The sequence below is a fragment of the Drosophila sechellia genome, chromosome 2R (genome assembly GCF_004382195.2).
Source record: "Drosophila sechellia strain sech25 chromosome 2R, ASM438219v1, whole genome shotgun sequence".
NCBI classification, from domain to species: Eukaryota; Metazoa; Arthropoda; class Insecta; order Diptera; family Drosophilidae; genus Drosophila; species Drosophila sechellia.
The window spans coordinates 9,567,443-9,592,987 of NC_045950.1; the positions used below are offsets into that span (position 1 = coordinate 9,567,443).

General features: G+C 45.7%; 4 protein-coding genes across 11 annotated transcripts in view; 1 reads left to right on the plus strand and 3 right to left on the minus strand.

Annotated features, from left to right (window-relative positions):
* Positions 1-295: 295 nt before the first annotated feature.
* Positions 296-11,394, minus strand: LOC6609005 (centrosomin). 7 transcript variants are annotated; one of them, XM_002033674.2, is made up of 11 exons: positions 11,116-11,394; positions 6,478-6,521; positions 5,707-6,080; positions 5,378-5,644; positions 5,125-5,292; positions 4,845-5,063; positions 4,710-4,773; positions 4,411-4,649; positions 3,881-4,075; positions 1,367-3,491; positions 296-1,303 (listed from the first exon to the last, which is right to left on the minus strand). In XM_002033674.2, the coding sequence occupies exons 1-11, from the start codon at positions 11,298-11,300 to the stop codon at positions 1,044-1,046; spliced, it is 4,140 nt and encodes a 1,379-aa protein (XP_002033710.2). In that variant the 5' UTR covers positions 11,301-11,394; the 3' UTR covers positions 296-1,043. The 7 variants fall into 7 exon arrangements, with proteins under 7 accessions (XP_002033710.2, XP_032572411.1, XP_032572409.1 ...); XM_032716520.1 differs by lacking the exons at positions 6,478-6,521; positions 11,116-11,394 and adding an exon at positions 6,142-6,310; XM_032716518.1 differs by lacking the exons at positions 4,411-4,649; positions 4,710-4,773; positions 4,845-5,063; positions 5,125-5,292 and having other exon boundaries at positions 296-501; positions 1,233-1,303.
* LOC116800614 (lysozyme 1) lies at positions 6,619-7,427 on the minus strand. The gene has a single exon (XM_032716522.1). It carries the CDS (start codon positions 7,258-7,260, stop codon positions 6,700-6,702), a length of 561 nt encoding a protein of 186 aa, XP_032572413.1. The 5' UTR covers positions 7,261-7,427; the 3' UTR covers positions 6,619-6,699.
* A 79-nt stretch (positions 11,395-11,473) lies between the features above and the next one.
* Positions 11,474-14,334, plus strand: LOC6609006 (golgin subfamily A member 1). 2 transcript variants are annotated; one of them, XM_002033675.2, is made up of 6 exons: positions 11,474-11,940; positions 12,030-12,815; positions 12,868-12,966; positions 13,260-13,673; positions 13,729-13,968; positions 14,026-14,334. In XM_002033675.2, exons 1-6 carry the CDS (start codon positions 11,767-11,769, stop codon positions 14,146-14,148), a joined length of 1,836 nt encoding a protein of 611 aa, XP_002033711.1. In that variant the 5' UTR covers positions 11,474-11,766; the 3' UTR covers positions 14,149-14,334. The 2 variants fall into 2 exon arrangements, with proteins under 2 accessions (XP_002033711.1, XP_032572412.1); XM_032716521.1 differs by lacking the exons at positions 13,260-13,673; positions 13,729-13,968; positions 14,026-14,334 and adding an exon at positions 13,035-13,152.
* A 485-nt stretch (positions 14,335-14,819) lies between these two features.
* The window catches only part of LOC6609007 (low-density lipoprotein receptor-related protein 6), a 29,490-nt gene continuing 18,764 nt past the window's right edge, over positions 14,820-25,545 (minus strand). Inside the window, exons 3-7 of the mRNA XM_002033676.2 lie at positions 17,444-20,433; positions 17,224-17,381; positions 16,892-17,161; positions 16,209-16,833; positions 14,820-16,145 (exon numbers count right to left, since the gene is read on the minus strand). Coding sequence (XP_002033712.1) covers positions 15,345-16,145; positions 16,209-16,833; positions 16,892-17,161; positions 17,224-17,381; positions 17,444-20,433 — 4,844 coding nt within the window. The 3' untranslated portion in view covers positions 14,820-15,344. The remainder of the gene's footprint in view (positions 16,146-16,208; positions 16,834-16,891; positions 17,162-17,223; positions 17,382-17,443; positions 20,434-25,545) is intronic.

Consider the following 25,545-nt stretch of genomic DNA (forward strand, 5'->3'; position numbering starts at 1 on the left):
TGCCACATAACAGCTGTTCGCAATCTATCGACTATCGCTAGAAGACTGTTTAAAAAGTCCGTTAAAATGTACTTGCTTATATAGAAGATAAAGCCTACTTTACATAAAATGGAAATAAAAACATTTTTTTAGCTTTAACAATATATATAAAGTATACATCTGTAAAATTAATAAATAAATAAATTTTGAGCTCCTTGAGATTATTGTTTAATTTACCTTAATTTACTTTCATTTAATGTAGATTTTTTCAAATGCATCAAACCCATAACTTAAGTTAATACAAAACACAGGCAAATAATTCTAACGCAATTGTTTATTCCATAAAACGACGGGTACAAATGACTTAAGTTCTAGATCTTGTTCTCCAGGACAACGCACACTACTTTTTACACATTGTACAAATGGATGTTTCGAACTAAAAGAGTTATTGGATGGCAACGTAGTTAAACGGTTTTGGCCGGCAAGTCAAACAATTATTTCAATATCCGTTTCGATGGTTAACTGAAATCAAGGATTAAGAGCAGTTAAGCAGCAGGAGAATACATTAATCGGGCAGTAACTACACGCAAGTGATTGGAAAATGGAGGGTTATGCGAGACAAGAATCAGGTCGAGTATGCTAGAGAATATTCGAAAAAGTTATGGTACTAGGGGATATATATATATATACATTCTAATATACATATGTCATTCAATATGAATGAGTGCGCCGGGTTAGATACATATTGTCAGCACTCAGTTTCAAGTTAGCTTTGTTTTGTGCTTAAAACAGGTGTGTGTCTGTGTGTATAGTTCATTCAATGGGTTCGATTCCCTCAACAGTCTTTAGAAAATGCATGGGTATTTCGTACTAATAGCTTCGTTGTTTACGGTCTCTTCAAACAAAAAAAAACACATAAATTATCAATTATTTAAGTTTCAAGTTAGCAACGAGACAACAAAATACAATGCATACAAAATATAAGAATGGCAAGAAATGGCAATTGAACATTGGGTGAATGGCCTCTCGGGTTAATGCTGATATACTGGACGTCGGCGCGATCGTTATAACTCATTCTCCATGTTTGAGCGAACGTTTCGCAGCACATTGTGCGTTTTTAGTATTTGATTTTTGATGTCTTTCTCAACTTGTGCTTTTGCTTTGTTAGCCATACGCAACTTTTCGTAGGTGTCTTCAAATGCGCGCTTGGTGCGGATTAGTTTGCGCCGCAACTCGGCGTTTTCAAGATCTACCTTGGCACAGTCGTGTACTGTGGCTGCACCACCAGTTGCCACGTTGCTCTTGCTGTCCGGTGAAGTAGATTCTGTGGAAAAATGACACTTTTTAGTTGAGTGATCTCTTGGCTGCGAGGTTAATCCAAACTCACCCTCTGACTTTGCCCTTGTGCTCGCTGACCCCTCCGTTTTCATCTCTACAGTCTTGAGCATCGCTCGCTGGGCGTTGGATACTTCTACGCTGGATATTCTGCCGGCATCGCTTTCTATGCCCAGATCGGGAGATGATGTGTTCACCCTCTGGCCCACCACTGCGGCAGCGGCCTGCTTGCACGTTGTAGCCTGACCCGAGGGTGGCCCCATGGGCACCGCCACCTCTTCGGATGTGTAACCGGACTGGGAAACGTCGCTGCTGTTGGAGCGCTTCTGCAGCAGCTTTTGCTGCTCTTTCTTGAGCGCCTCCAGTTGCAGCCTCAACTCCTCGGAACGCTTCTCCAATTGCAGCTTGTCGTTGTAGGCCTTCGTGCGCTCCATCACCGCCTTGGATGCCTGCAGAGTGCTTTCGTCCAGCTGCTTTTTGAGGGCCCGCGTGGCCAGCTCGTACTCGACAAGCGTCTGCTTCAGCTCCTTCTCGTTTTCTTGGTGATAGTCCAGGGATCGTTGCAGTTCCAACAACTGTTGAGCCTGCTCCTGGTAAGTGGTCAGTGCCACCCAGTCGCGTTCCAGAGCCTCGCGATGCAGGCGCTCGTGCTCTGCTAGCTGCTGCTCGGCATCTAGTTTGAGTTTTTGTAGCTGAGATTGCAGGGTTTCCACTGAATCGGCGTGCTGCTGCTCTATTTCCTGCATTTGCTGCTGCAATGCCTGCAGTTCCATATCGGTTATCTGCGAATCTGCCGTCAGAGTGCTGTGGGCCAGTTTTAGTTGATCAATCTGCTCGTTCTTAAGCTCCAGCTGGCGTTGCAACTCGACCATGCGTTCCTCTTCGTGTGATCCTATAGCTTGAAGGTCCGCAGTCAGAGCTTCGTTGATAACTCGCAATTGCTCCAATTGTTGAGTGATATCCAGGCAGCGCAATTGCTCCTGCTTATATCGATTGTCCAGCTCAACCATTTGGCATTGCACATTAAGCATACGTTCGTCTTTCTGGGAAATTTGCTCCTCCAGCTGGGCAATACGCTCGCTGTTGCGATTGCGATCCTGACGGGTAGCGCAGGTTCTTCCCTCGCTCTCCGACTCGCTGACCGCCTGCTCAGGCGCCGCCAAGCTGTTGGAGGTTTCGTCCAGGCCAATGCGTGCCAACGAAACCTTGCGGTCAGGCTCTGACCAGGCCTCTGACTCGCTCTGGTTATCCAACTGTTGAGAGGGCAGCGGTAAGGAGCGGCGCTCCTTTCTCTGTCCTTCTGAGCTGCGTCGCTTTTCCAACTCTTTTTTCAGAGCCTTGTTCTCGGCCTTTAAGTTCTCTACAGTCGGAGCCATCGAAGTAGCGGCGTGCAGCTCCTCGTGTGAATTGAAAGTTTTGTGGCTTGCATCGCCTTCGGTGTACAGGATCTCGGATAGATTGCACAGCTGAGCGAGGCTTTGGTCAGCCAAGGATGTAGCTGTTATATTCAGAGTCATATTAAGACTCTTGGAAAGATCCAAGCTGCGATCCACAGCCTTACGCATGGCATTGCGTCGATCTGCGGCCAACACGCCAAGAACATCTTTGTGCTTCAGCAGAGAGTTGAGGAAACCAGCCAGCTCCTCCAATCGGTTCGTCAGCACACTGCAGACATCGACGCATTCAAGACGCCACTTATCCGCCGTCTCAACTTCCGTGCGAGCTTGTTGAAGTTCTAAACGCAACTGGCCAATCACAGCACTGTTCTGTTGATCGTCTGCCAGGCGCTGGAAGAGCACATCCACCTTTCGCTGCAGCAGCTTGTTTCGCTCCAATGTCCTCATGTACTCCGCCTCCGTGAAGGATTGCTGCAGATCTGCTTCTCCGGCAGATTCCTCGCTTATCTGCGGCAATGTCTTCTGTTGGTTAGCCAACAGCTTAGTGAGGCGCTCCACCTCGCGATTTTTCTCCCATAGCTCCTTGTTGACCAGGTTTTGCAGATTCGCAGTCTTCTTCTTTACTTCCGTCTCCAACTGCTTTATCTTCTCCTCCTGCTCTTTGATCTTTAGTTCGTAGCGCACCCTGAGGTTGGTGGACATTTCGTGGGAGCTGGCCTCGTTGTCACTCATGGAACGGCCGCTGGAGGATGGCGAAATTACCGTCTTAGCGCAGTCGTTCTAAAAGAAATATATCATCATTTGTATAATATATACTTTGTAGAAAACAATTACAAGAATGTTTTTAAATAATAGTTTTTCTGTGTCACGCATTATTAGCAGTCTGCAGTTGGGCGACATATGTATGTCAGACCATTATAGAAGCGAAACATCTTTAGGTATTCCTAGCAATTCTAACGACCTAGTAGCCCACAGTGCATTTAGTGCACACGAGCAATCGAGGGTCATTGTGTTTAAATTTAAATTTGTGCACAAAACACTTTTTTTAATAATTAAAGTACTGTGACAAAGCAAACACAAAAAGTTCATACATATGTTGAATGAGTCACTCAATTCATCTTTGCAAATTCAATTAAGAAAGCTATGCAAATATTTGAATTAAGCCTTACCTCCTTGTTTGCCGACTGTTCGTTCTCCTGATTAAGTTTCTTTATCTCCTTCTCTTGGCTGCTCAGCTTTTGCATCAGCTTCTGAATGGTGCGGCACGCCTGCTCGTGGATGCGTTCGCGCTCCTTGAGCTTCTCCTGGGCGTCCTGCAGCTCGCAAATCTTATCCGCAAGTTGGGCGCCAAGATCTCGATTGGCCTGAAAGTGAGCAGAGAAAACCGGAAATGGCTACAGCATTGGGTGAAATCAAAAATAAAAAGGCCTTAGCTTAGAATTATCTGATACGTTTAATTGAACAGTCATGAAATTGAGACGGGGTGTTATGTGAGCAAATTGAATACACTTTAACAAAAAATTTGTCGACGTTTGAGGGAGCGACACTGTCTGATAGAATATGGACAACTTCGGATTCATTGGACTGGATTTCTTTGAACGATCAACGAAACCGGAACGAAGGATGATCAAATAGAGTACATAATGCCGGTGGACGGGAGACCAATTCCGGAAATTGAATGCCCCACCTCAATAGACACATTAAGAGGGATATGGGCTATCTGGAGGCAGGAGTGCACCCGCATAGCCAAGAAGATGATCTTGAGGGCTATGTGCCCCAGCGCCAAAGGTACTGCCGGAATCCAGTGAAGCTTGGCAGCGAATAGTTGTAGAACGCCGTACTTGGCGCCGTCATGGCCATTAACTGGGTATGTCTGGTCTGGTGGTGGCCCTGATGATAAACGTACTGCGGACACGGATACGTTGTTTGTTGCTGCAGCTGTGGACGACGACGTTTTAGGAGCTGATCACACTGTTCGCTGGATGGTAAGGGCTTCACCTGACTGCCTTTCCAATGGCAAAGGCTCTTGTGCGACGATGGTCCCTGACTCCCATACAAAACACTGATCGATGAGAAGTTTGAATGCAATGAGGATGTGCTGCCGCTACGTTCAAGAGAAGATGTGATACCAACCCCGGCATCCGCCTTCATGCGCATCGGCTGCACGGTGGCCACGCCGCGATCCAGTTGCCGCACCTCCTTCTGTTGTAGGTTTTCGGAGAGCTCACGGAAGTAAAGATTCTGTTGCCTCATAGTCTCCAGTTCGGCGTTCAACTTGGCTATCAGTGCCTCATAGTTTAGCACGTTTTTCTGCATACTTCCGCACGACTTTTCCTTGCGCTTGATTGTGGCCTTGGAGAGGGATTACTAGTTGAGCTGGGTATGGCTGAGGAAGTGGAAGGTTGCGACTCACTTCCAATAGCTGGATGGAATGACGCTGCACGTCCATCGTATTGGCGGCCTCCTTCATCGAGCGGGCTTGTCGCTTCATATCATGTTTTAGGGATCGAATGGAGGTCACCAGTTCCTGATTCTCCTTCCTACAGACTTCTATTTCAACCTTAAGAGAGTCTATGTCCTTCTAAGTATACATGGATTCCCCAAACCCAATTACCAAATACTCCACCTACTCTACAAGGGAATTACTATTAAACGGATTTACTTACGTTGGATGACTCGGCGGATGCTGTTTCCTTTTCAATACGCTCTACCAGTTCGGAATTCTTGATGGCCAGCTCTTGAATCTTGCCCTCACAGGCTGTTAGGGATTCCATGCGCTCGGCCAACATGAATTCCAGCTCGTTCCGGGCCGCTACGTTACGAGCTTCGCTATTCACCAGTTCCTCCTCCAATCTCTGCACCTCCGATTCAAGGCTCAGAATTTTCCTGGTTCTAGCAATATTTTCGACAGGTTGACCACCAGACTCCGCCACCTAGTTAATCAAGCAAATGCTATTGGTTACTGATTTCAGAAAAGTCGCAGATAAAAACTCACCTGATAGGCGTTTATTTGCTCTTGCAACTCGTCGATTATTGCCTGGCTTTCTAAGTCCGCTTTGCGCTGCAATTCCTCGTGGTGAGAAATGGCTCGAGCGGCATCCTTGAGCAGCTCCATCTTTACATCGATGGTTTTTCTCAACGTCGCGATTTCGATCTTGGCATCGATGAGCTGTTTGCTTAAGGAGTCTGAGGAACTGTCTGCTCGGGCACCCGGCTGACCCTCCTCCAGGAAGTAGATGCGCAGCTTTAGATTGAAGTTCTCCTTACGCAGCGCGGACATCTGCTCCTCCAACTCGCGCACAGAGCGACCCTGCGGCGGCAAGGGAGAGTTGCCGCCACCTGGAGGTCGCGGAACGTCAAAACTGGCATCTGCAAAAGGAAACGGTGGAATTAATATTGATTTAGAGTGTCTATGGATATCTTTACTGACTAAAAATCTTTAGATTTCTCGAATTCTGCGAGGACGATGAACGATTACTATTCATGATTTTATAGCTTTCATCTAGACGTTAGGGAGCAACCACATATAAAATATAAAACGCCAACAGCGCGGCCGAATAAATGTGGGAATGCTCGTGTGTGTAGCCAAAACGGAATCCTAATATGCAATGGTTTCCATTCTAATAAAACATAACGTTAAGTTCATAGGCTGCTTGAAAGGCAGTGGAAAAACAGGCAAATTTCACAAAGATCTCTCAATTCTAACGCCACTGATATAATCATTTAGAAAGCAGGAAATATTTGACATATTCATCGTGAAACTTACATGAGTTCTCCATGGTGACATCTTGCAGGGCTCCCGGACTGGTGCTGTAAAAAAAAAGAGAGAGAAATCTGTTAATTAAGCTCACTAAAAGCAACTCGCTGTGGTGACCTCGCAGCACAACATCCAATAAAACAAGACGACTTTAAACGGTAATTAAGATTTTAATTTCGCATACATAAATTCTCATATTTCGGCAGTGATGACCTAATGGGCAGACAATCTCTAACTATCTTTGACCTCTGCCAGCTCGTCGCTGGCCACAGAATCTGTGGCGTTCCCTGGCTGGAAACACTCATCGATGGCATCCAATGTGCCATTGCAGAACTCCGGGTAAACGGACCAGGCCGTCCAACCCTGCTGCTTCTGGATGAGACGGGCGCACTGGACGGCCATGGTGATGTCGTCGCTTAGAAGGCGAGTGCAATTAACATTGCAATCGTTGAATGCATAGTATTCCGTTCGATTCGGCGGCGCACACCAGTACCGATCGCTGATCTGGAACAGTCCGTAGTCCCGCGATCCATCCGCATTGGCCTGGCCCACAACGTGCGTGTTGAAGCGGCTCTCGAATTCGGCAATACAAAGCCATAGGGGTAATTCCGATTTCGGGACATCCAGTATATAGAGTTGGCCAGCTAGTTCGCAGGGCTGCAGGCGAATGGCCAGCAGGGGAATCCCGTGGAACAGGAACCACAGCAACGGGAGTACTCTCACTTTCGACCAACTTGATCGGACCATTCCAAGCGGGCTCCAGTCACGAAGTGGCTCTCCAACTCCGGCCATCAAGGTAGCTCTCGAATAGTATCTAACAATCTTGGCTAGCGCGCTTAATCCGATTCTATAACCGGTTTACATTATTTGGCCCGGCTTATGACTTAAATAGGCAATAAATACTAGAAAATAGACGGACAATTGCAACAAGGTTTGATGATTGCGTTGCACTTTGTTCTGAATACTAAATATCTACTATTAATTAATGACATTTCTCCCATTTACGAAAAAGTAAACTGGAAACGATCGAGATTTCTATTTTGAGCATACATATAATGGCTAATTAAGAGATTTACCCAGTTTTCATGAGATGTTCATTGGTGCGGAAAAGTAACAGAAACATTTTCAATCAAATGAACACCTACAGTGGGATAGTTTAATGATTTATCATTCAAAAATGATTTCAAGAAATAATAAAAATAATAAAAAAATAAATAATAATAATAAAAAGGAAATATCCCTTTTTATGTATATCCCATTAGAAATATTTCCAATTAAGTTTTAAAATGAAATGCCTATAATCGAAATCGAAATTATGAATAGCATCTTAAAACTATGATCCACACCGTACATTTTTTCTATCAATTGTAGGCACACCCAATAATTGCCCAAATCGGCAATCAACCTCTTTTGATTCGATTTTGCCCAATTGCGCTGTGAACTAAATTTCAGCTAAAGTCACACTTGAATGATCGCACTTCCAAAAACCACAAGTAGCAATGGATGAGATTACACTTCCGCGCCTTAAATCCGCCGTGAATCGGGGAGTATAGATTACATACAGTGGGCCCAACTATTATGGAAAACAGAACTTACCAGAATATTGAGTTGTTGGAATTCAGAGAGTATCTCTTGAATGGGGAGCCAGGTACATCCGCCGAGTGATTTAGTGAGGTAGATCGAAAGATGCCCGCCATATTCTATGTTTCATTTAGCATTTGCGCTCTTATTAGCGTTTATTTATATTCTTTTCACTTTTGCTTCAGTTCTTCTGTAGATATTTGCAGCGACTCTAATTTTGAGATTTAATTAGTTTGCTTTTACACGGGGTGGACACGTCATCCCTGGCTGCTGCTGTTGTTGTTGTTGTTCTTGGCTTTATTCCCTAAATACTTTCGCGGCGCACGCCAAACTTCGTTACGTATCCGCCATGTCGTCTTCGAAGGGACGGGCAGCCATGAGTCATGGGCTGCTGGGCGATGCGACGTGCGCAGCGGCAATCAGGAGCATTCAGCCGTAGAGCGGAAGAAGCTTCAAAGAGTCTGGCGCTTCTACGGACGGGATGCATCCCCGAGAGGCTGGGGGTTGGACGACGGCACATGTGGGCCACCGCATCGTTGAAGATACTACCCACCACACACACACTGCACCACGCACCTCTGGTCGTTATTTATTTTGGGAATTGAGCAAACAGCAAAACGGCGACCGCATTAGAAACTGCAAATTGTGAACGGGACGAGAAAATTCTGCCAAACATTTTCACTCATTGTTTTGTTTTGGCATTCGGCTATCGCTGGTTACTATGGTGGTAATGAAAATCAATGGCTTAAGTCGACAGCTGAGCGACCTGGTCATTGGCAACAACAGGTGTGCATTGGAAGCGTGCTGGAACATGTGTCTCTTCGGTTAGCACCTGAACTTTGCCGCGAATGCATTTTAGGGCCCTAACATCGACAGGTAAACTGCAGTTAGCAGCCCATTCTCACCTCACCTGGAACGCAGACTCATCTACCTGGCTGCCTGGCGCGCCTCGAGTGGGTGTCAAACTATGGCCAACGACACACAAAGGCGCCTGCCTTAATCAACAAAGAAATACAATAACAATAAACAGAAGTGGATCGAGCCAACAGCGAGTGATATGCGAGGAAAGCATCTTAAGACAATAACCATATGATGAAGGACGCACTGAATCTTGCAGGTTTTTGGACAGGTAGGGATAATGCGAGTTACAAGTGACCTTCATTTGTTTGTCCCGGATGTCAAATGCCTGTCATAAACAGGCAACCTATTCAAAATATTGATAAAATATGCAAATACAATATGTTTATTGTTCAAAATAACAAAGGAAATGTGAATCTTTAAAAACAACGCCTAAGAGGATACTCTCAAATATTCGAGCATATTACTCAATTAAATTATGACTAATATATCTTTATTAATGCGAAAAATACAAAACTGAATGAGCAATTTGCATGATAAATTCGACTTATGATCCCTCAAATTAAATGGCATACAACCGATACTGTACTTTGCCAACCAGGATGATTCTTTCGAGGGTAGGGAACACTCAGCGTTGCATTTTGGAAGGGCAACAAAAGAGGTGCTCTGTTCGGTTTTTACACCATAGGGGTTAATTCCACGAGTCCATGACCCCTGATGAATGCACGTGTGTGTATAACTAACCCACACACACACGGAACATACGACGAAACTGCAGTCTGATAAGACGACTTATGACTAAATTCAGAGTTCCCGGAAGTGCGAAATCGCTGATAATGATATAGGTTGATGCGGCTGTGGATTGAGCCATAGAATGCTCTATTTCACAAACAAATTAATTCGTATACTTTTTCTCCGACTAAAATTAGCCGCAGCATCGTGGCGACAAAAACGACAAGCGAACAACAACAACAACAGCATCAGCATCAGGGGGCACAAGCACAGATATCTTTAGTATTTCTAAGTATATATTACATTATTGTACATCCGAGCACTTTGTACTTTATATATCTGTGTATTTCGATTTGTTTTTTTCTTTATCCGTGAACCACCAGCGTTCTCCGAATGAATCGCCTATCCACAGCGACGAATGCAATCAATTACAAATCAATCTATCACTTTTTGTATCTCGTAATGCAATATAAACAATTGCACTTATGTACAGATATGTATGTACAATCAATCACTCACACACCCGCACAACGCTTGACCCGCTGATTGTTTCTATTTACATATGTATATATATGGTTAAGTGAGTATATAGATATGTATGTATAGTATGTACATATGGCACGATTGATAGCCGGAGAGGCAAGCAAAATAAACCGAAAAACGCTCTCTGCACGTCCAAATAAACCGAAAGCTAGAACATAACTGACTGAAACTGCGATGCAACCGATTCAGAGCGACCCAAGGCAGAGCGAACGGGCGGAAAACTCGGACTCATCTGTGAGGAAAAAGGAAAATGCGCTCAGCAGATGTTACGCATTTCTCAATGCCGTACACTGCGAGAAAGCGGTCAGCAAACTCAGTTCATTGGCTACGCAGAATACAGAAATGTATACTTAAGGGTTACATTTGTTTCCTCAATTCATTTCTTTTTTTTTAATTTACATTTTTATAATGTATAAGAAAAAATAAATGACTATAACCTAATGGAATTTTCCCATTTTAAACTTATTTTTGCCAATAGTAAATCTAAAGATTATAACCTAAAAATCTATTAAATAAAAAAGTGATGAAGCTTACAATCTTAAAAATAAACGTACAACTTATAGGAGTAGCAAATAAATCTTATTTCATTTAAAATCGTAAAATAATCCAAATCACTAAATGTATTTAAAAACATTTTAAAATAAAAATTGATGGAAATTTGAACCCGGAACTTTTTTTCAGTGCAGATGTGTTATTCTTCCTCTCTTTGAGTTTTTGGGGTGGGTAATTGTACGCCTGTGCTTGTGAGTGTGCCTCCCCCTATGGGTCCGTGCAGTACGGATGCGGGAGAGCTCCAGCTGAGAGCGTTAGTTCCCGATCACAGTGGGCACATGGCGATCATCTGCTGCGCACTCGCAGTTGCAAGGGATTTCGATGGGTTCGCACACAAGTCTTATTGGTAAGCTATTGTTTATACTGGTGTTTTGGACTTACTCGTCTATGCTTTTGGACAGCGCCTCGGCCAGTTTGCGCAGGACCCTTTTGTCGATTTCGGAGGCGCCATTCTCCTCCAGAAAACTGGTCACGGTCTCAATCAAAGTGATTTCCTTCAAGGACGATGTACAGGTACCATTGCCGTCGCCGCAATAGTCCCGCAAAACCTGCTTAGACTGGTCCATGGGAGGTCCTTAAATAGTTAACTTTCGCACACAATAATTCTAACACTTGACAATTTCACAAAGGACGCTAACAAATAGACTTTTTTTTACTGTTTGGAAAATGAAGCGCGCTGGAACAGCTGTTTCTGGCGTCAGTTATCGAAATGCAGCCATGCGCACTGGCAGCACTGCCGTGCAACGGGAAAAGTTAACACAGCGGTATGGCAACTCTGTTCGTCGATTTACGTTACTGCAAAGTCGATTCTTATCGATGGTAAACAACATCGACGGTTTACGAAAATTAGCATTCGCCTGATAAGCAAGTGGAACACTACGGCCACCAGATATAACGCCATGCTATAAACGCTCCGTGGGCACGTTTTCGTCAGCCCCAGCCACAAGCAGGCCAACTTCAGTCGGGGTCAATACACAGACAGAAAATAGAGCAGCGCAACAGAGAAAAAGCTCCCCCTCGGAAAACCCAACAATGTTTGCCACACTGAAAAACAAGATCAAGGAGGAAACCGGCGATGATGTGGTCCAATCGGCCAACCAACGTTATCCCGGCAACAACAACAACAATTACCGGCTACGTAGTCGCCGCGTTAGCATTAATTCCAACTCAGCTGATGATGTGGGCGGTGGCGGATTCTACAATGAGGTAAACTGAGCGAAAAAAACAGTCTATTTGTGTATACTTACACATTAAACAAAAGCACGGATAAACAAACACCTTTACTCTTTTTGCAGTCGGAGCAACTGTGCCAGTTGCGGAGTCAGTGCAACGAGCTCACCACGAAGCTGTCCACCGTCACGCAAGGATTGCAGCAGCTGCAGGAGGAGAAGACGCGCGTGGACAAGACCAACGAGATTCTGCTAGAGAGTGTGCGTGTGGCCCAGACGCAGAAGGACATATACTGCGAGGAGCAGGAGAAGATCCAGAATCTGCAGCAAATCGAAATTGATAAGCTGAAGAATCTGCTTAGCTTTCGGGAGCAGGAGTCGGTGGATCGCATGGGTCTCATGCGCCAGCAGACCCAGCAAATCGAGTCCTTGAGCGAGGAACTAGAACGGCTGCGTCCCATTGAATCCGTGGCCGAAGATCTACGCGATGAACTAGAGCAATTGCGACATTCCACACAGCAGGAGAAGAATCTGCTGACCACCACACTGGCGGCGGTACAGGAGGAAAACCGGCACCTCAAAAAGCGCATGAAGATCGTCGAAGAGTCGCGACTCGAGTCCTTGGGCAAACTAAACTCCGAGCAACAAGTGCAAGCCCTTATTCGGGAACATAAACTGCTGGAGCAGCACTTGGAGGAGGCACATCTGCAGTTGTCGGACATCAAAGGCTCGTGGAGTGGCCAGAATCTGGCGCTGGAAACCCAAGTTAGTCGTCTATCAAAGCAAGTGGCCGAAGAGACAACCGAAAAGCGTAAGGCCATTAAATCCCGCGACGATGCCATTGAAAGCCGCAAGCAGGTTTCATTCGAACTCGAAAAAGCCAAAGATGAAATAAAGCAGCGTGACGATAAGGTAGGTTAGATAGTAATACCTAAGTGCCAATACTTATGCAATTTAATTGCAGGTCAAGCTGCTGGAGGAGGAAATCGATGAACTTAGTGTGGCCCTGAAAGAATGCCGAGAGGAGAACGAGCAGCAAATCCTCTTTGAGCGCAACAAATCTGTGAGTATGCCTCCCGATTCTGACGATTTCCATTGGGACTTGTAACACTAATTTAACCTACAATGCAGTACTAACTCTACCAATTAAGCTCCTGGTTTACTTGGAATTTTCCAACCACACCTATTATGTAGTTTTTGATTGTAAATGTTTTCCTTTTCGCATTAAACTGATTTAATCGTTGGCAAACTTTTTGGTAAACTTTTTCCTTCAATAATGCACGCATATATGTTTACCCTCAATATCCCAAACTGATTGTTGGAGATTTTGTAAACCAATAAACCGAATGTTCTCAGCAAAATTTGGAAACAGAGGTAAAAGATCTCAAGACTCGTCTCACGGCAGCGGATGACAGGTTCAGCGAGTACTCCTCGAATGCCGAGCAGGTGGCACAAAAGCTACGGGCTCAGGTGACTGAAAAGCAGGAGCAGCTGGACGAAACCATAATGCAACTGGAAATCGAACGAGAGGAGAAAATGACTGCAATACTTCGCAATGCGGAAATCGCCCAGAGCGAAGACATTTTACGGCAGCAGTTGCGCTTGGAGCGCAGCGAGGCCTCCGACCTCCAGGAGAGGAATAATCAGCTGGAGAGGGATATATCCGAGACGCGGCAAACGTTGCAGCAGGTCAGCAGCACAGCACAGGATAATGCCGACAAGTTGACCGAATTCGAGCGAGTTCAGTTGGAAATAATCGAAAAGAATAAGGTAAGATTTGGAATGAATGGTTTTTTATAAATATTATTAACCAATTTTGTGTTAGACAATAAAAACACTGAATCAGCGTTTGATTGACTTGAAGAAAACCGTGCAAAAGGAACTACGCAGTGCGCAGATATCCACGGACAGTGAATCTCATCCGACAACGACACCAGGTCACAGAATCTCAAGTTCATCGCTGGAGGCATTTTCAACTGGCGACAAGGGAAATTGCGTCATAATGGACGAAGTTAATTTTCAATATTTGAAACACGTAATTGTTAAGTTCTTGACCAGCCGCGAGGTATGCAATTTCATCCGTTTCCTGCATAATTACTTCGATGTCATGTGTTTTCTTTAGGTGGAAGCTCGTCATCTTGTTCGCGCCGTATCCACTTTACTTCAATTGACAACCGAGGAGGAAAAGCTGCTGCACGACACATTGAATTGGAAGATGAGTTGGTTTGGCATGAAACCAACTTAAGTAGCCACTGCAATACATCACATTTGTACTCTAGTCTATAGTCAATTCATAACGTTCGTGTAATATGTACATACCAATTGCATACGCAGCACTGTGTTATTTTGTTTACCGACAACATTCCATTTTGTTGAATAGTATTTATTTCTACCGTTGTGATTTTTATAATAAACTAACATTTATGTAAAATGTTGTTTTTTATTTAGTAAATACTAGTCATCCGTGCGTTTGCGTTGTATTGCATTTTTGAAAGACTATTCAAATCCATATCATTTTTTATAAAATCGAACTTACCATAAAGTAGAATAAGTGTATAATACATACATTTTACTTTACACGATATTAACTTCCACTCTACATTCCCCATGGCGCCATCTAGGAGTGCCAGTTAGACAATTAAGAAAACCATTAATAAAAGTCAATATTTAATTTTTAAAAATACTGCATTTTACAATTAAAAATATTGTTTGTTACATTTTACGTTCACTAAAATTAACTATAAATATGAATTTACTTCAATTTGTTTATTGCAAAGACCTACGTCGTATGAATAACTAACTATTCATTTGTATTATCTATGAATAAATGATATAGGAGGATTAAAGATTAAACAAAAAACACATGTATTAATGAGGCACTTTTTGGTGTTTATAACAATTAAGAAGACAGTTGAATTAGTCGCATATCCGTCAATATTGCTTCATAATATAGTTATCTATTTACACTTTTAAACTAAATATTAAACTAACTCTAGGTGTTAAATGCATTTAAATGAAAATTGCGTACTTAGGTTTTAACCAATTGTGAATTTTCTGTCAGGTTTCGGAAAATTTGGCACACGGAATTTCAAAAGACTCACCTATCGCATATTACATCATTTAGACCTAAGGTAATTGCTAATAATCTGCAGTCTATTGTTGCGTATGGTAGCTGCAAAGCATTATACTGCAATCTATTTCGGGCTATCTGGCAAAATGAAACTTAACGAGATCGAATAAGTCCTTCAGGCATGGACGCTCTCTCTAAGCTATGATTAAAATTAGTTAAAGCCTTAAATGACCAAGTAAACTCACATACATATTTACAAATCAGTTGTAGCAATTAGAGTTGGAAACATTAAAAAAAATCATAAAACGAAAAGCTATGCAAAGAAGTGATATGTTGCTCCTTCTCTCAATTTACATGTAACTCTCAAAATGTTACGTAAATCCCCGACTGGGCGACTGCACTGGTGATGGCGGGGGCGGGAGCGGCGAGAAGTACGTGGAGCTCCGCGATGACGGCGATGGCGGGCAGGAGGATTCCGGCACAATGCGCACATCGCTGTGGTAATGGGAGCGTGGTGTCGGCGGCGGCGGATACGGCTCACTATCGTAGCCATATTGCAAGCAGGCGGCCGCCGAACTGGAAGAATGCTTTGTGGCTCCCCCATTACTGTTATTGCTGTTCGATTTGCTCGTATAATTCGAGTCAGACTCATCACAAATGTCCGTTGAGCAGGGTGTGGGTGGTGGAGGCTGATTGATGATCTTGTAGTGTCGGTACGGACGACGCGATCTGGTTGCCGGCGACGGTGGTGGATTGATTGGATACGCCACCATACTGCTACCATTCGTCGTTGAGCTCGAGGCGCCTGTGATATGATTGCGATCGTAGGAGTTCATGCTGTTGCGCGAGTTCAGCGTAGACATGCGTACTGCATCCGCAACCGAAGCGATTTTGGAAACCCTTTGCGATTTGCTCAGCGTCGACGGTGACAATGGATCAGTGGCCTGATCATCCTTAGGCTCCGTTCGACTCTTTCCAATACGCGTGCGGCAGAACTGCAGCAAATAGACAATCGAAAATATGGTTATCATCGTAGCGCCAATCAAAATCATAAAGGCACGTTTGTCGGTAGCAGGTGCCATGCGACGCTGCAGGCAGATATCCGAGGATTCATCGGCTCCATCGGCGCAGTTCTCCCAGCCATCGCAGAGCAAGGCGGCCGAGATGCAGAGCTAAAAGATTTTCAAATTAATTAATTATGCAACTCATGTGTTGGTGATAAAAGACAAACTTACCTTGTTAATGGGACACTGGAACTCCCCTGGCCGCTTGCAACAATCGGCTTCATCATGACCGTTGGCACAATTGGTGGTGCCATCGCACACCAGCGACTTGTCGATGCACTCGCCCGACTGACAGCTGAACTGATCTGCCCGGCAAGTGGGACAACCCACCTCGTCCGACTTGTCCGGACAGTCCTTCTGTCCGTCACAACGCCACGAGGCTGGGATGCAGTCTTTGTTCACGTCACTGATTCCCGATACGGGAGCCGCGCACGTAAAATGATCCGGTCCACAGGCCGGAAAAGCGCCACAGTTCTCCTTGTCCTCCAGCAGCATTAGATGCTTTGGGCAGGAGCAGACGTCGCGGGTTCGAGCGATTCCTTCACCGCTGGCAATGCAGATGTGCGAGCACTTGGTTCGGCTGTGCATGCACGTGTGGTTTCGCAGCACTTTCGGATCCGGCGTCCAAACGGCCCGGATGTCGGTGATCTGAGGTAGTCGCTGCAGTTCGGCAGATCGTCTTTCGCCATTCACTGTAATACGTTCCACGCCGGTTTTATCATCCAGCCAGTAGACAAAGCCACCCAAGGCAGCGATGTTGATCACTTGCGAAATGTGCATAGAAACAAGTGTTTTTCTGGGGGAAAAAATGTATAGTTAATTTAAAAATAAGTATAATTTTCTTTCAAACTTACTTGTTTTTTCCGTTGATATCAATGGCATCGATCCGCTTGCCATGTGCATAGTAAATCATATCGGATTGCTGATCCAAGGCTAAGGCAGTTACTCCCTCCAGTTTGTAAGCCAGCTCCACGCGCTCATTGCCATCAACTCGGGCACGTATTATAGCCTGATGGCTACCAACATCCGTCCAAAAGAGCAGGCGCTTCATGGCATGCACTGCAATGTTGCGAGGCTTCTCCGAATCTCCCGTATCGATGACGCCAACGGATTCGCCCAGGAAACTAGAAGTACAAAGTATTATTAAACCATATCTGTTACACTAATGGGTATATTAGATATTTACCTAGTTACATTGATGCTGTTGGACTGGGAGCAAGTCCAGAAAAGCAGGCGCCCAATTATGTCGATGGCCAGGTCAAAAGGCTGACCCGAGTTAGCCAATAAGCTGACCTTGGTGCCGTTGGCAAGAGATCGTTTGATGCTGTGACTTCTGCCCTCAATCTACGTTTGAAGTTATGCGATTGTTAAAGTTATTTCTTTAATTAGATAATCTTGCTGCTTACCCAATAAATATGATGAGTGATTGGATCATAGTCCACAGCACGAATATTCTTGCCAGAGACGGGCAGTGGAATATTTGGACAATCCGTGGTGTTCGGTAGCAATCGCCCAAAGCTGTTCCTCTGACTGAAGATAATGTAGTTTCTGGGCGGAATACAGGAGACGCCGTCCTTGGCCAACTGGTAGTGGGTGGGACAGGCGCAGGTCATGCCCCGTCTTCCGGGCTGAGCCAAGCAAAGATGTGAACAACCGCCATTGTTCACCTTGCACGGATTAACACCTGTCTGGCGCTTATCGTTGAACACCAGCAGCGAGGTGATGTACGTCATGCCCGAGTGCACCAGGCTGCGATTCTGACCCGTTGTCTTGTGTACTCGCTCAATGTCTCCAGTGTTCCAGTCGCTCCAGTACACATAGTCCTGGTACAAGGACACCGCATACGGTTCATCCATATCGCTGCCAACCAGAATCTGCCGCTTCTTACCATCCCAGTCAGCACTTTCGATTTTAGCTGGCCGCGATTGGGTGGCCCAGTACAGACGTCTTGTCTCCTGGTCGAAGGTTAGTCCGGCGGCATGATTGGCACCCGCTACGATGGTCTGCAAGTCAGACCCGTCCATTGCCGCTCTGCGAATCGAATCTGTTGGCGATTCCGTCCAGTACATATAGCCTCTTCGCGGTTCTAGAACCAAGGAACGTGGCTCCTCCACTCCTTTCCACAGGAGCACTCGCCGACTGCTGCCATCTAGGCGAGCAACTTCAATGCGACGAGCTTCTGCATCTGACCAGTAAATATTATTGGCCAACCAATCGACAGCGATGCCATCAGGACCAATCAGACCGGAGTCCACAATTCTTTGAACGTACGAACCATTTAAAAAGGCGCGGAAAATACACTTGCTCTTCTGATCTGTCCAGTAAATCCTTCGCTCGGCCACAGAAACATCCAGAGCATGTGCATCCCGCACATCTTTAAACGGTATCCGCTCGTCGTTGTGGTTACCCTCGTTGTACTCGATAGAAATCCGACCAATGTGCTCCTGGCGGGAGAACAGTAGGAAAGCAGCTGGCACCACACATGTTCGCTTGTCGTTGGCCAGCTCGTAATCAATGGCACACCGGCAGACATAATCCCTGGGACGATTCAGGCAGAGATGCGAGCATCCACCATTCCGCACGGCACAAGCGTTCTGTCCCCTCACTTCCCGCAAACGTGTCACCTTTAGTCCCATCAAATCTGGATACTGATCCACAACAACTATCCGATTGTTGCCTGTTATCTTGTGAGCACGATCTATCGAGCGACGTTGCCAGTCTGTCCAGTATAGGTAGTCATCCAGGATGCTCAGGCCAAACAGATGCTTCAGATTGTCGCTGATCACCACGCGTCGGCCAGACCCATCCATGTTGGCCACCTCGATCTTGTCCGTCTTGCCATCACACCAGTAGATGGCCTTGGCCTCAATATCCAAGGCAATGCCATTGGGCCAGCCCAGATTCTCAGAGACCAGAACCACACGCTCTGATCCATCCAGCGAGGCGCGCTCCACCTTGGGCTTGCGCTCGTTCCAGTCGCTCCAGAACATCCAGCCCAGCGATGGAGCCACTGCAATGGCTCTCGGCTCCTCCAAATGCTCATAGATCAGCACTTTCCTCGCCGTACCATCCAGGCGGCAGACCTCTATGCGATCCGTCACCGTATCCGTCCAATAGAGATTGCGAGCCAGCCAATCCAGTGCCAAGCCATCGGGATGCCTCACCTCGGAGGTCACAAAATCGGTCACCCCGGTGCCATCGGCATGAGCTCTTTTGATCGTGTACGTCTCCACATCGGACCAATAGATATGCTCCTCCACTGGATCGTAATCTATGGCTATTGCGTACTTAACCTTCCCCAAAGGCAGCGGGAATATAGTGTAATCCGGTGAATCCAGGGATATCTTACTAATCTGCGTTCGCTGCACAATGAACATCATCTCCTGCGAACCATTAGCACACGTATTTGCAGAGATTAGCTTCACTCCGGTGGGACAGGCGCAACTAAATCCTTGCGAGTTTGTCGCCAGCAGGCAAAGATGTGAGCAATTTCCATTGTTGTGAGCACAGGGATTATCCTCATAAGGCTGCAGTGAGGGATCCCATGCTCTGACAGAGTTCGGTGCCTTGGGCGTGTCTATTAGCTCCTTTAGTTCACGGGTTTGCAGGTCCAAGGCATTCAGGGAGCCCCTCTGCCAGTCCGTCCAGTACAAACGATCATCGAAGAAGGTCAAACTAAAGGGATACTTTAGGTTGTTGACTATCGTTCGCCGACTGCTTCCATCTAATCTCATCACATCGATGAAATGGTGCTTGCCATCCGTCCAGTAGATAAGCTCGTTCTTTAGGTCTACTGCCAATCCGTTGGGCCAGAACACATGCTCCTTGACCAATGTCATGCGTGACAGTGGATCCCCGTCCATGCTGGCTCGCTCAATCTTCGGATACTCCCCCCAATCCGTCCAGATGAGCAATTTGCGAGCAGGAACCACGGCCACCGCTCGCGGCTGATCCAGATCCGTCCAGAACAGCACCTTCTGGTAGCGACCATCCAGCGTGGCCACCTCAATGCGATTCTTTTCGCCATCCGTCCAGTAGATCTTGTCCGTATACCAGTCGATGGCGAGGCCCTCGGGCTTGTCCAGACCCGTGGATATCACAGTTTGCTTGGGCGCCCGCAATAGCGGCTGCAGTGCGGATGAGTTCGTTTGCGCACACTCAATGATCTCCCGTCCGGAATCCGTCCAGCAGACCAGATTCTTTGCGTAGTAGAAATCGATGGCCATCGCCTCGGCCAGATCCCTAACGATCACATCGATCTGAGGTCCGCCCGTGGGCCTCGTGATGTTCGCCACCTGGATGTCGTGGCGCGTGGTGAAGAGCAGGGTGGCCGGCGTATTGACGAACGCACTGGCTGGCGGGCTGGCGATCAGGGATGAGGAGCTGGGCATGTGAACTGCAAGTAAATGGGAGTATAGTAGAGTGGGTTAATAGTGCAACATTTATGATGGCTCTCGCACTTATTTTAAGAAAGTTATAACTTAAAGTAAAATAGTTCGGTTTACTTTTTTCTAAGCAACTTTTAATAAACAAATGCAATATTTAAGCAATTGGCAGCAACTATTAAATAAGCAACAAGATTCGCGGGCTCGAGTGGTTAACAATATGGCAGAGCCGGAATTGTTGGCGTAGTAAATGGTAAATGCAATCGCAACTATACGCCCAGGCAGGTCTTTGTTTACCATTTATGTGCCTGAACATGTGCATATGGATGTGCACATATGCGAGTGGGCGAATGGTTGGCCAAGTTCGTCGGGTGGGTGGCTGCAGCACTCCGAGCTTCTGTTCGCTGCAGCGCTGATCTAATTGCGTATGAATAAGCTCATGGAGGCGCACCATGTGGAACAAATTTCAGCCGCTTGGCTACTGCACTGCCACCAAAATAATAATTTGCCCATAGACTGCGTAACTTTAATGGGCGGCTCCAAAAAATATTTATTAAAATACGCTTTAAAGCTGTGGTAATTTAAAAATCTATTAAAACTCGTAAGCAGATTGGAGATTGGGTTGTTATATGCAATGTTATAAACTAACAATTTCCTTTTAAAATATGGAAAAAAATTTGCTACAAAATACCCGCCCATTGAATATTTAAGCAATTCAAGTATTTTTACTAGACCATTTTGAGAAGAGGTCCACTTTCAGCTGCAAAATGTTGACCCACAAGGCAACAGGAGCTGAGCTGCGCGGGATGCAATGCCTGATTCCCCCCGATCCCTGCCATCAACCAACCTGTCAGCGCGTCAGGCATTTGCAATATTTATGCAACCAGACGGAGGAGCAGCAGGCTCTCGAGTAATCCATCAAGCACCGTGGGCTTTTGGCGGAAGGTGGGGTCTGGGGGGTAGAAACTGACGTGGAGGACCGAAAACAAAAATGGTGACATTTTGCAAAGTGGGTTGGTTGCTTGCTTGGTTGCCTGCTCATATGCCATCAAGCGTGCACACGCCCACTTTTGCGGACAGCCCCCATCCCGCCCAGCACCAGGCAGTTGCTAGTTGGCCACGGGTGGAGCAACAGGATTTATGTGCCAAGTGTGTAAATGCAACAATATTTGCATACATCCAGCGACTATACCTATGTATATGCATATATAAACGAGACGTGTTTGCCTAGCTGTTCGGGAATTGTTCGATAATAGTGCTAATGCGGGAATCCTATATCATTATGTTCGGAAGTAATGTGCAACGTAATCCCTGGCTGCTGACAATGGAAATGCGTTGCGGCTAGATGACGCTGCTGTTCGAGGGATCAGCACTTGACTGCAAATCCTTCTATAATATTCACATATTTTTTATGCTCCTCCGCAGATGGCAGTGAAGCGTTAAGAAATCAACATCATTAACAACAAAAACAAAAATAAAAACAGCAGCAGGAGCAACAAAAACAACATCAGCAGACATGCTCATCAAGTCGAGTACCAAGCCATGAAGCGAAGTCCCCCAAACAACCATCTCGTTTTCCTCTGCACCAAGCGAAAAAGTGTGGAAAAACTTGAAACTTGAATAAGGTTTCCCAAACAAAATAATCCAAGTCCCTGTTTTGTAAACCCTAAAGCAGCTTACAAGCATTCCAAGCGATTTTTCAGCTTAAAAGATAGATTTCTTCAGATGACAAGGCTATAAAAGGAATCACTTGGCTATAAAAATCGCTTGATAAAGCCTTGAAAATGCCCAAGTCTCTGATTCCATTGGCTTGGTTTGAATACAATTCATATGTTTTTTCTTGCAGTGCAGGCACACACACTCGACCGAAATTGAAATGCAGACGTAGCCGGAGATGGAACCGTGGCGTAACCCGTTGATTCCTCCTGCTTGCACCACTTCATTCAAACTTGGGAAAATATTTTAATTATTAATGTATACAACTGGGTTCGGGTCGGGACAAGAGGCTCCAGTGGGAGCAGGAGGAGTACCAGTCGCCTGCCAGATGGGAATGGCAACGGGCGATGGAAAACCAGGAGCCGGCGAGGGTATTGAAATGGGCAACGGATGCGCATGTGAATGATGCGGCTTGACGATTGGCACCGGCTCCGGCCCCGGGAGCTCCACCTACCCTTCCGCCTCCTCCCCCATCCAATGGCTTGTGGCAAAATGGCATAATTCGGATGACCGAGTCGACAATTTGAACGCGACGGCAGCACATGGCGACCCCCATGGTCCAGGTGAGTTCGCTTCCACCACTGCCACCACCCAGCAGGCAGCAACAACTGCACTTAAATGCTAAATGAGTGCAAGTGCTGTTATTGTTGGCCAACTGGAGCGGGGCGGGATCTCGGGAAACTCAGCGAATCCGGCGGATAGTGGGCATCGGGGATATGGTGGTGGTGCAGTAAACTTTAAGTGAGCACATCAGGAGGAGGAGGTGCAAGAGCAGGATGCTGCCACTCCATCCGCATCCCGGCACTGGCAACACTCGAGTCCTGCACCCATTTTGGGTGGCAGCTAGCCGCACTAGTTGCAACGGAAGTTGCAGCTATTTAAATGTGTTGAAGAGCCTGGCCCGGCTAAATAGGCAGCCAGCAGAATGGTAGAATGGCAGAACAGTTCACCAGTTGGCTGCCATGATGCCAGGATGCCGGGCATCCATCTAGTCAAGCATCCGTACGGTATGCCACTGCTCATGCCACGCGGCACTGCTCCTCCATCGCTGTGGTTTTTGTTCCTCGCATTTTGCATGAGCTCATTGTTGTTGTACTTGTTGTTCGCTAAGGACGAAGTGCATCGAGGACTTTGAGGTTACACTGGGGGAATCGCTAATCAGCTGGCTATAGCATCTTTAAGATGCCAGTGTTATAGCAAGTTATTATGTAGTTTTTAAAGCACCTGCTTAAGGTTTTCAGTTTTTCATGTTAAAAAATATTGCTTTTTTAAAGAGCTGCTGCCACTTTTAGCATACTATAATTTACAGAATCTAATAATGCACATTGAAAAGAGTTATTTTGCTTATTTTTCTGGTTTATAGCGTACTAAGTGAAGCAGGTGCGATTTTTTAAGTAAATTTCCCCATTATTATGCTAATCATCGGTTCATGATGAAGTGCTGTAATTTTCAAGAAAATCAACTATTATAGTCGCATCCCCAATTTCTTGCACTGCGCTGTAGAAACTCCCTGCCACGCTCCATAATTAATTTCGCCCATGAATAATTTTTAATTAAATGTGCAAAAGCAGAGGGCAAAAAAAAGCTGCACTAAAATACCATTGAAGGGAGCAATGTGCCCTGGTTTTTGTCATAGCCTTCCTTTTTTTTTGCGACTGCCAAACTGAAGAGCTGTTGGGTAACTGGGTATTCAGCATGGCACTCATAATCAAATTGAACAAAATAAATAAAATAAATAAATAAATAAGGCAAGGCAGCTATCTACCAACCCAAAGTGTCAGCCATCCATTGAAAGCTACATCATGAAATGCAGTTACTTAAGTTAACAAAGTTTTCCAAGAGATCCCCCGATGAGAAGGAACTGTACGTGCATAAACGAGGCTGTTATCAACTGTCGTCCATTAGGCGTTCGCCACATCTCACAGCTCAACATGCATCATGCTGAATGTTGGAAGCTGAAGAGCCGGCTGAATGCTCAATAAATTATATATGTAACATGCTTTTTATCAATTACTCGCACCTTCACAGGCAGCCAGACGACAGACGACAAGCTGCAGCAATGTCCATGGCAAATTGCGGGACAAAACGTGAAGTTGGATACGAGGCGAGCGAAGAGGCAAAGAGTTGAGGCCAGCCCATGAAGACCAGGCCAGGCCAGACCAGATGACGATGCCAACGAGGAGCTGCGACTGCGAAAACTTCGTTGGCAGCAAATGCAATTCCAGCGAGTAAATGGAGACGGCAGCTATCCGAGTCCAAAGGCGTTAACAAGTGTGGCAGCGAAAAGGGAGCTTGGCCAGGTCTGGGCTCCTGAAACTTTTCCATTAGGTTCGCCCTGCCTCCGTTCTCAAACCACAGTGAAGCCTCTATAGCGGCAACTTGCTCTTGCCATTTGTTGAATGTGATTTTAAGTTAAGATAGAGTACATTTCCAGACTTTAAAATTATGAGAAATGAATTTATATATAATGATCTATACATATATTCCAACTAGATAATACATTTTTCAAAATTTAGTAGTTTTGCTTTTGGAAAGCATTTTTTTGAGTGAACTTGTTGAGATTTCATCAAACAAGTGCTCTGTTTTTTCAGGGAAGTACGCTTTTATTTAATTTTATAATTACAAGACTCTAGCCCATCATTTGCATCACAGTCTGCTGTCTTTTTTCCACATCCTCAATCTCAGAGCCAGCTGCATAATATTCACAACTTATTCATTGTTTCGTCAATCAGGCGTTGACATGCCAGTTCCGCCCTAATGGCCAACAAACTGAGCAACAGGAGGAGCACTCGGCACACTGGAAACGAGACGAGGGGGAATTGGAACTGTGAAGGCGAAGGAGGAGCACCACCTGCCACGAAAGCCAGCCAAAGTTATTCAAGCAAAACTCCTCGAACACACAAAAAAGCCAAAGCCAAAACCAAAGCCGAACAAAGCCAAGGAAAGAAAGCAATTTTGTGAAAATTTAAGATGTGTTGCGGGCAAACTTTGGCCTCCATCCCAACCATCATCTCCATCTCCATTCCATCCACTGTGCTCCCTGCTCCGTGTTCTGTGCATTTTACATACAACACGATGGAAACATGAGAACAACAAGCCCACGAAAAAAGGTAAAGAGATAAAAATGCGAAGATACCAGAGGAGACCACGTCTGGGATCCAAGCCAGCCAAGCCAAGCCAAGGCAAGCCAAGCCAGCCCAGGCAAAGCAACCAACCATCCGGACCCAGGAGTTCACTCATTTAAATTATCAACACGAAGAGGGAAGCTGGAATGGATGCAAGATGTTCTAGAGGAGCGGAGAATCCTCCAGCGAATCCACTTAACTTCAAGTTAACACATATGCTTGGTTGCCTGCGTACGATAATAATAATCATGGTCCCCATGATCACCTTGATGATGAAGCTCT

Coding starts and splice junctions, on each gene's coding strand:
- LOC6609005 (XM_002033674.2), bottom strand. CDS start 11,300: ATGGACCAGTCTAAGCAGGTTTTGCGGGACTATTGCGGCGACGGCAAT. Junction 4,650..4,709: donor GCCATTGGAAAGGCAGTCAG/GTGAAGCCCTTA, acceptor CGTCGTCCACAG/CTGCAGCAACAAACAACGTA. Junction 4,076..4,410: donor TAGCCCATATCCCTCTTAAT/GTGTCTATTGAG, acceptor GCTCACTTTCAG/GCCAATCGAGATCTTGGCGC.
- LOC116800614 (XM_032716522.1), bottom strand. CDS start 7,260: ATGGCCGGAGTTGGAGAGCCACTTCGTGACTGGAGCCCGCTTGGAATG.
- LOC6609006 (XM_002033675.2), top strand. CDS start 11,767: ATGTTTGCCACACTGAAAAACAAGATCAAGGAGGAAACCGGCGATGAT. Junction 11,941..12,029: donor GTGGCGGATTCTACAATGAG/GTAAACTGAGCG, acceptor CTCTTTTTGCAG/TCGGAGCAACTGTGCCAGTT. Junction 12,967..13,259: donor TCTTTGAGCGCAACAAATCT/GTGAGTATGCCT, acceptor GAATGTTCTCAG/CAAAATTTGGAAACAGAGGT.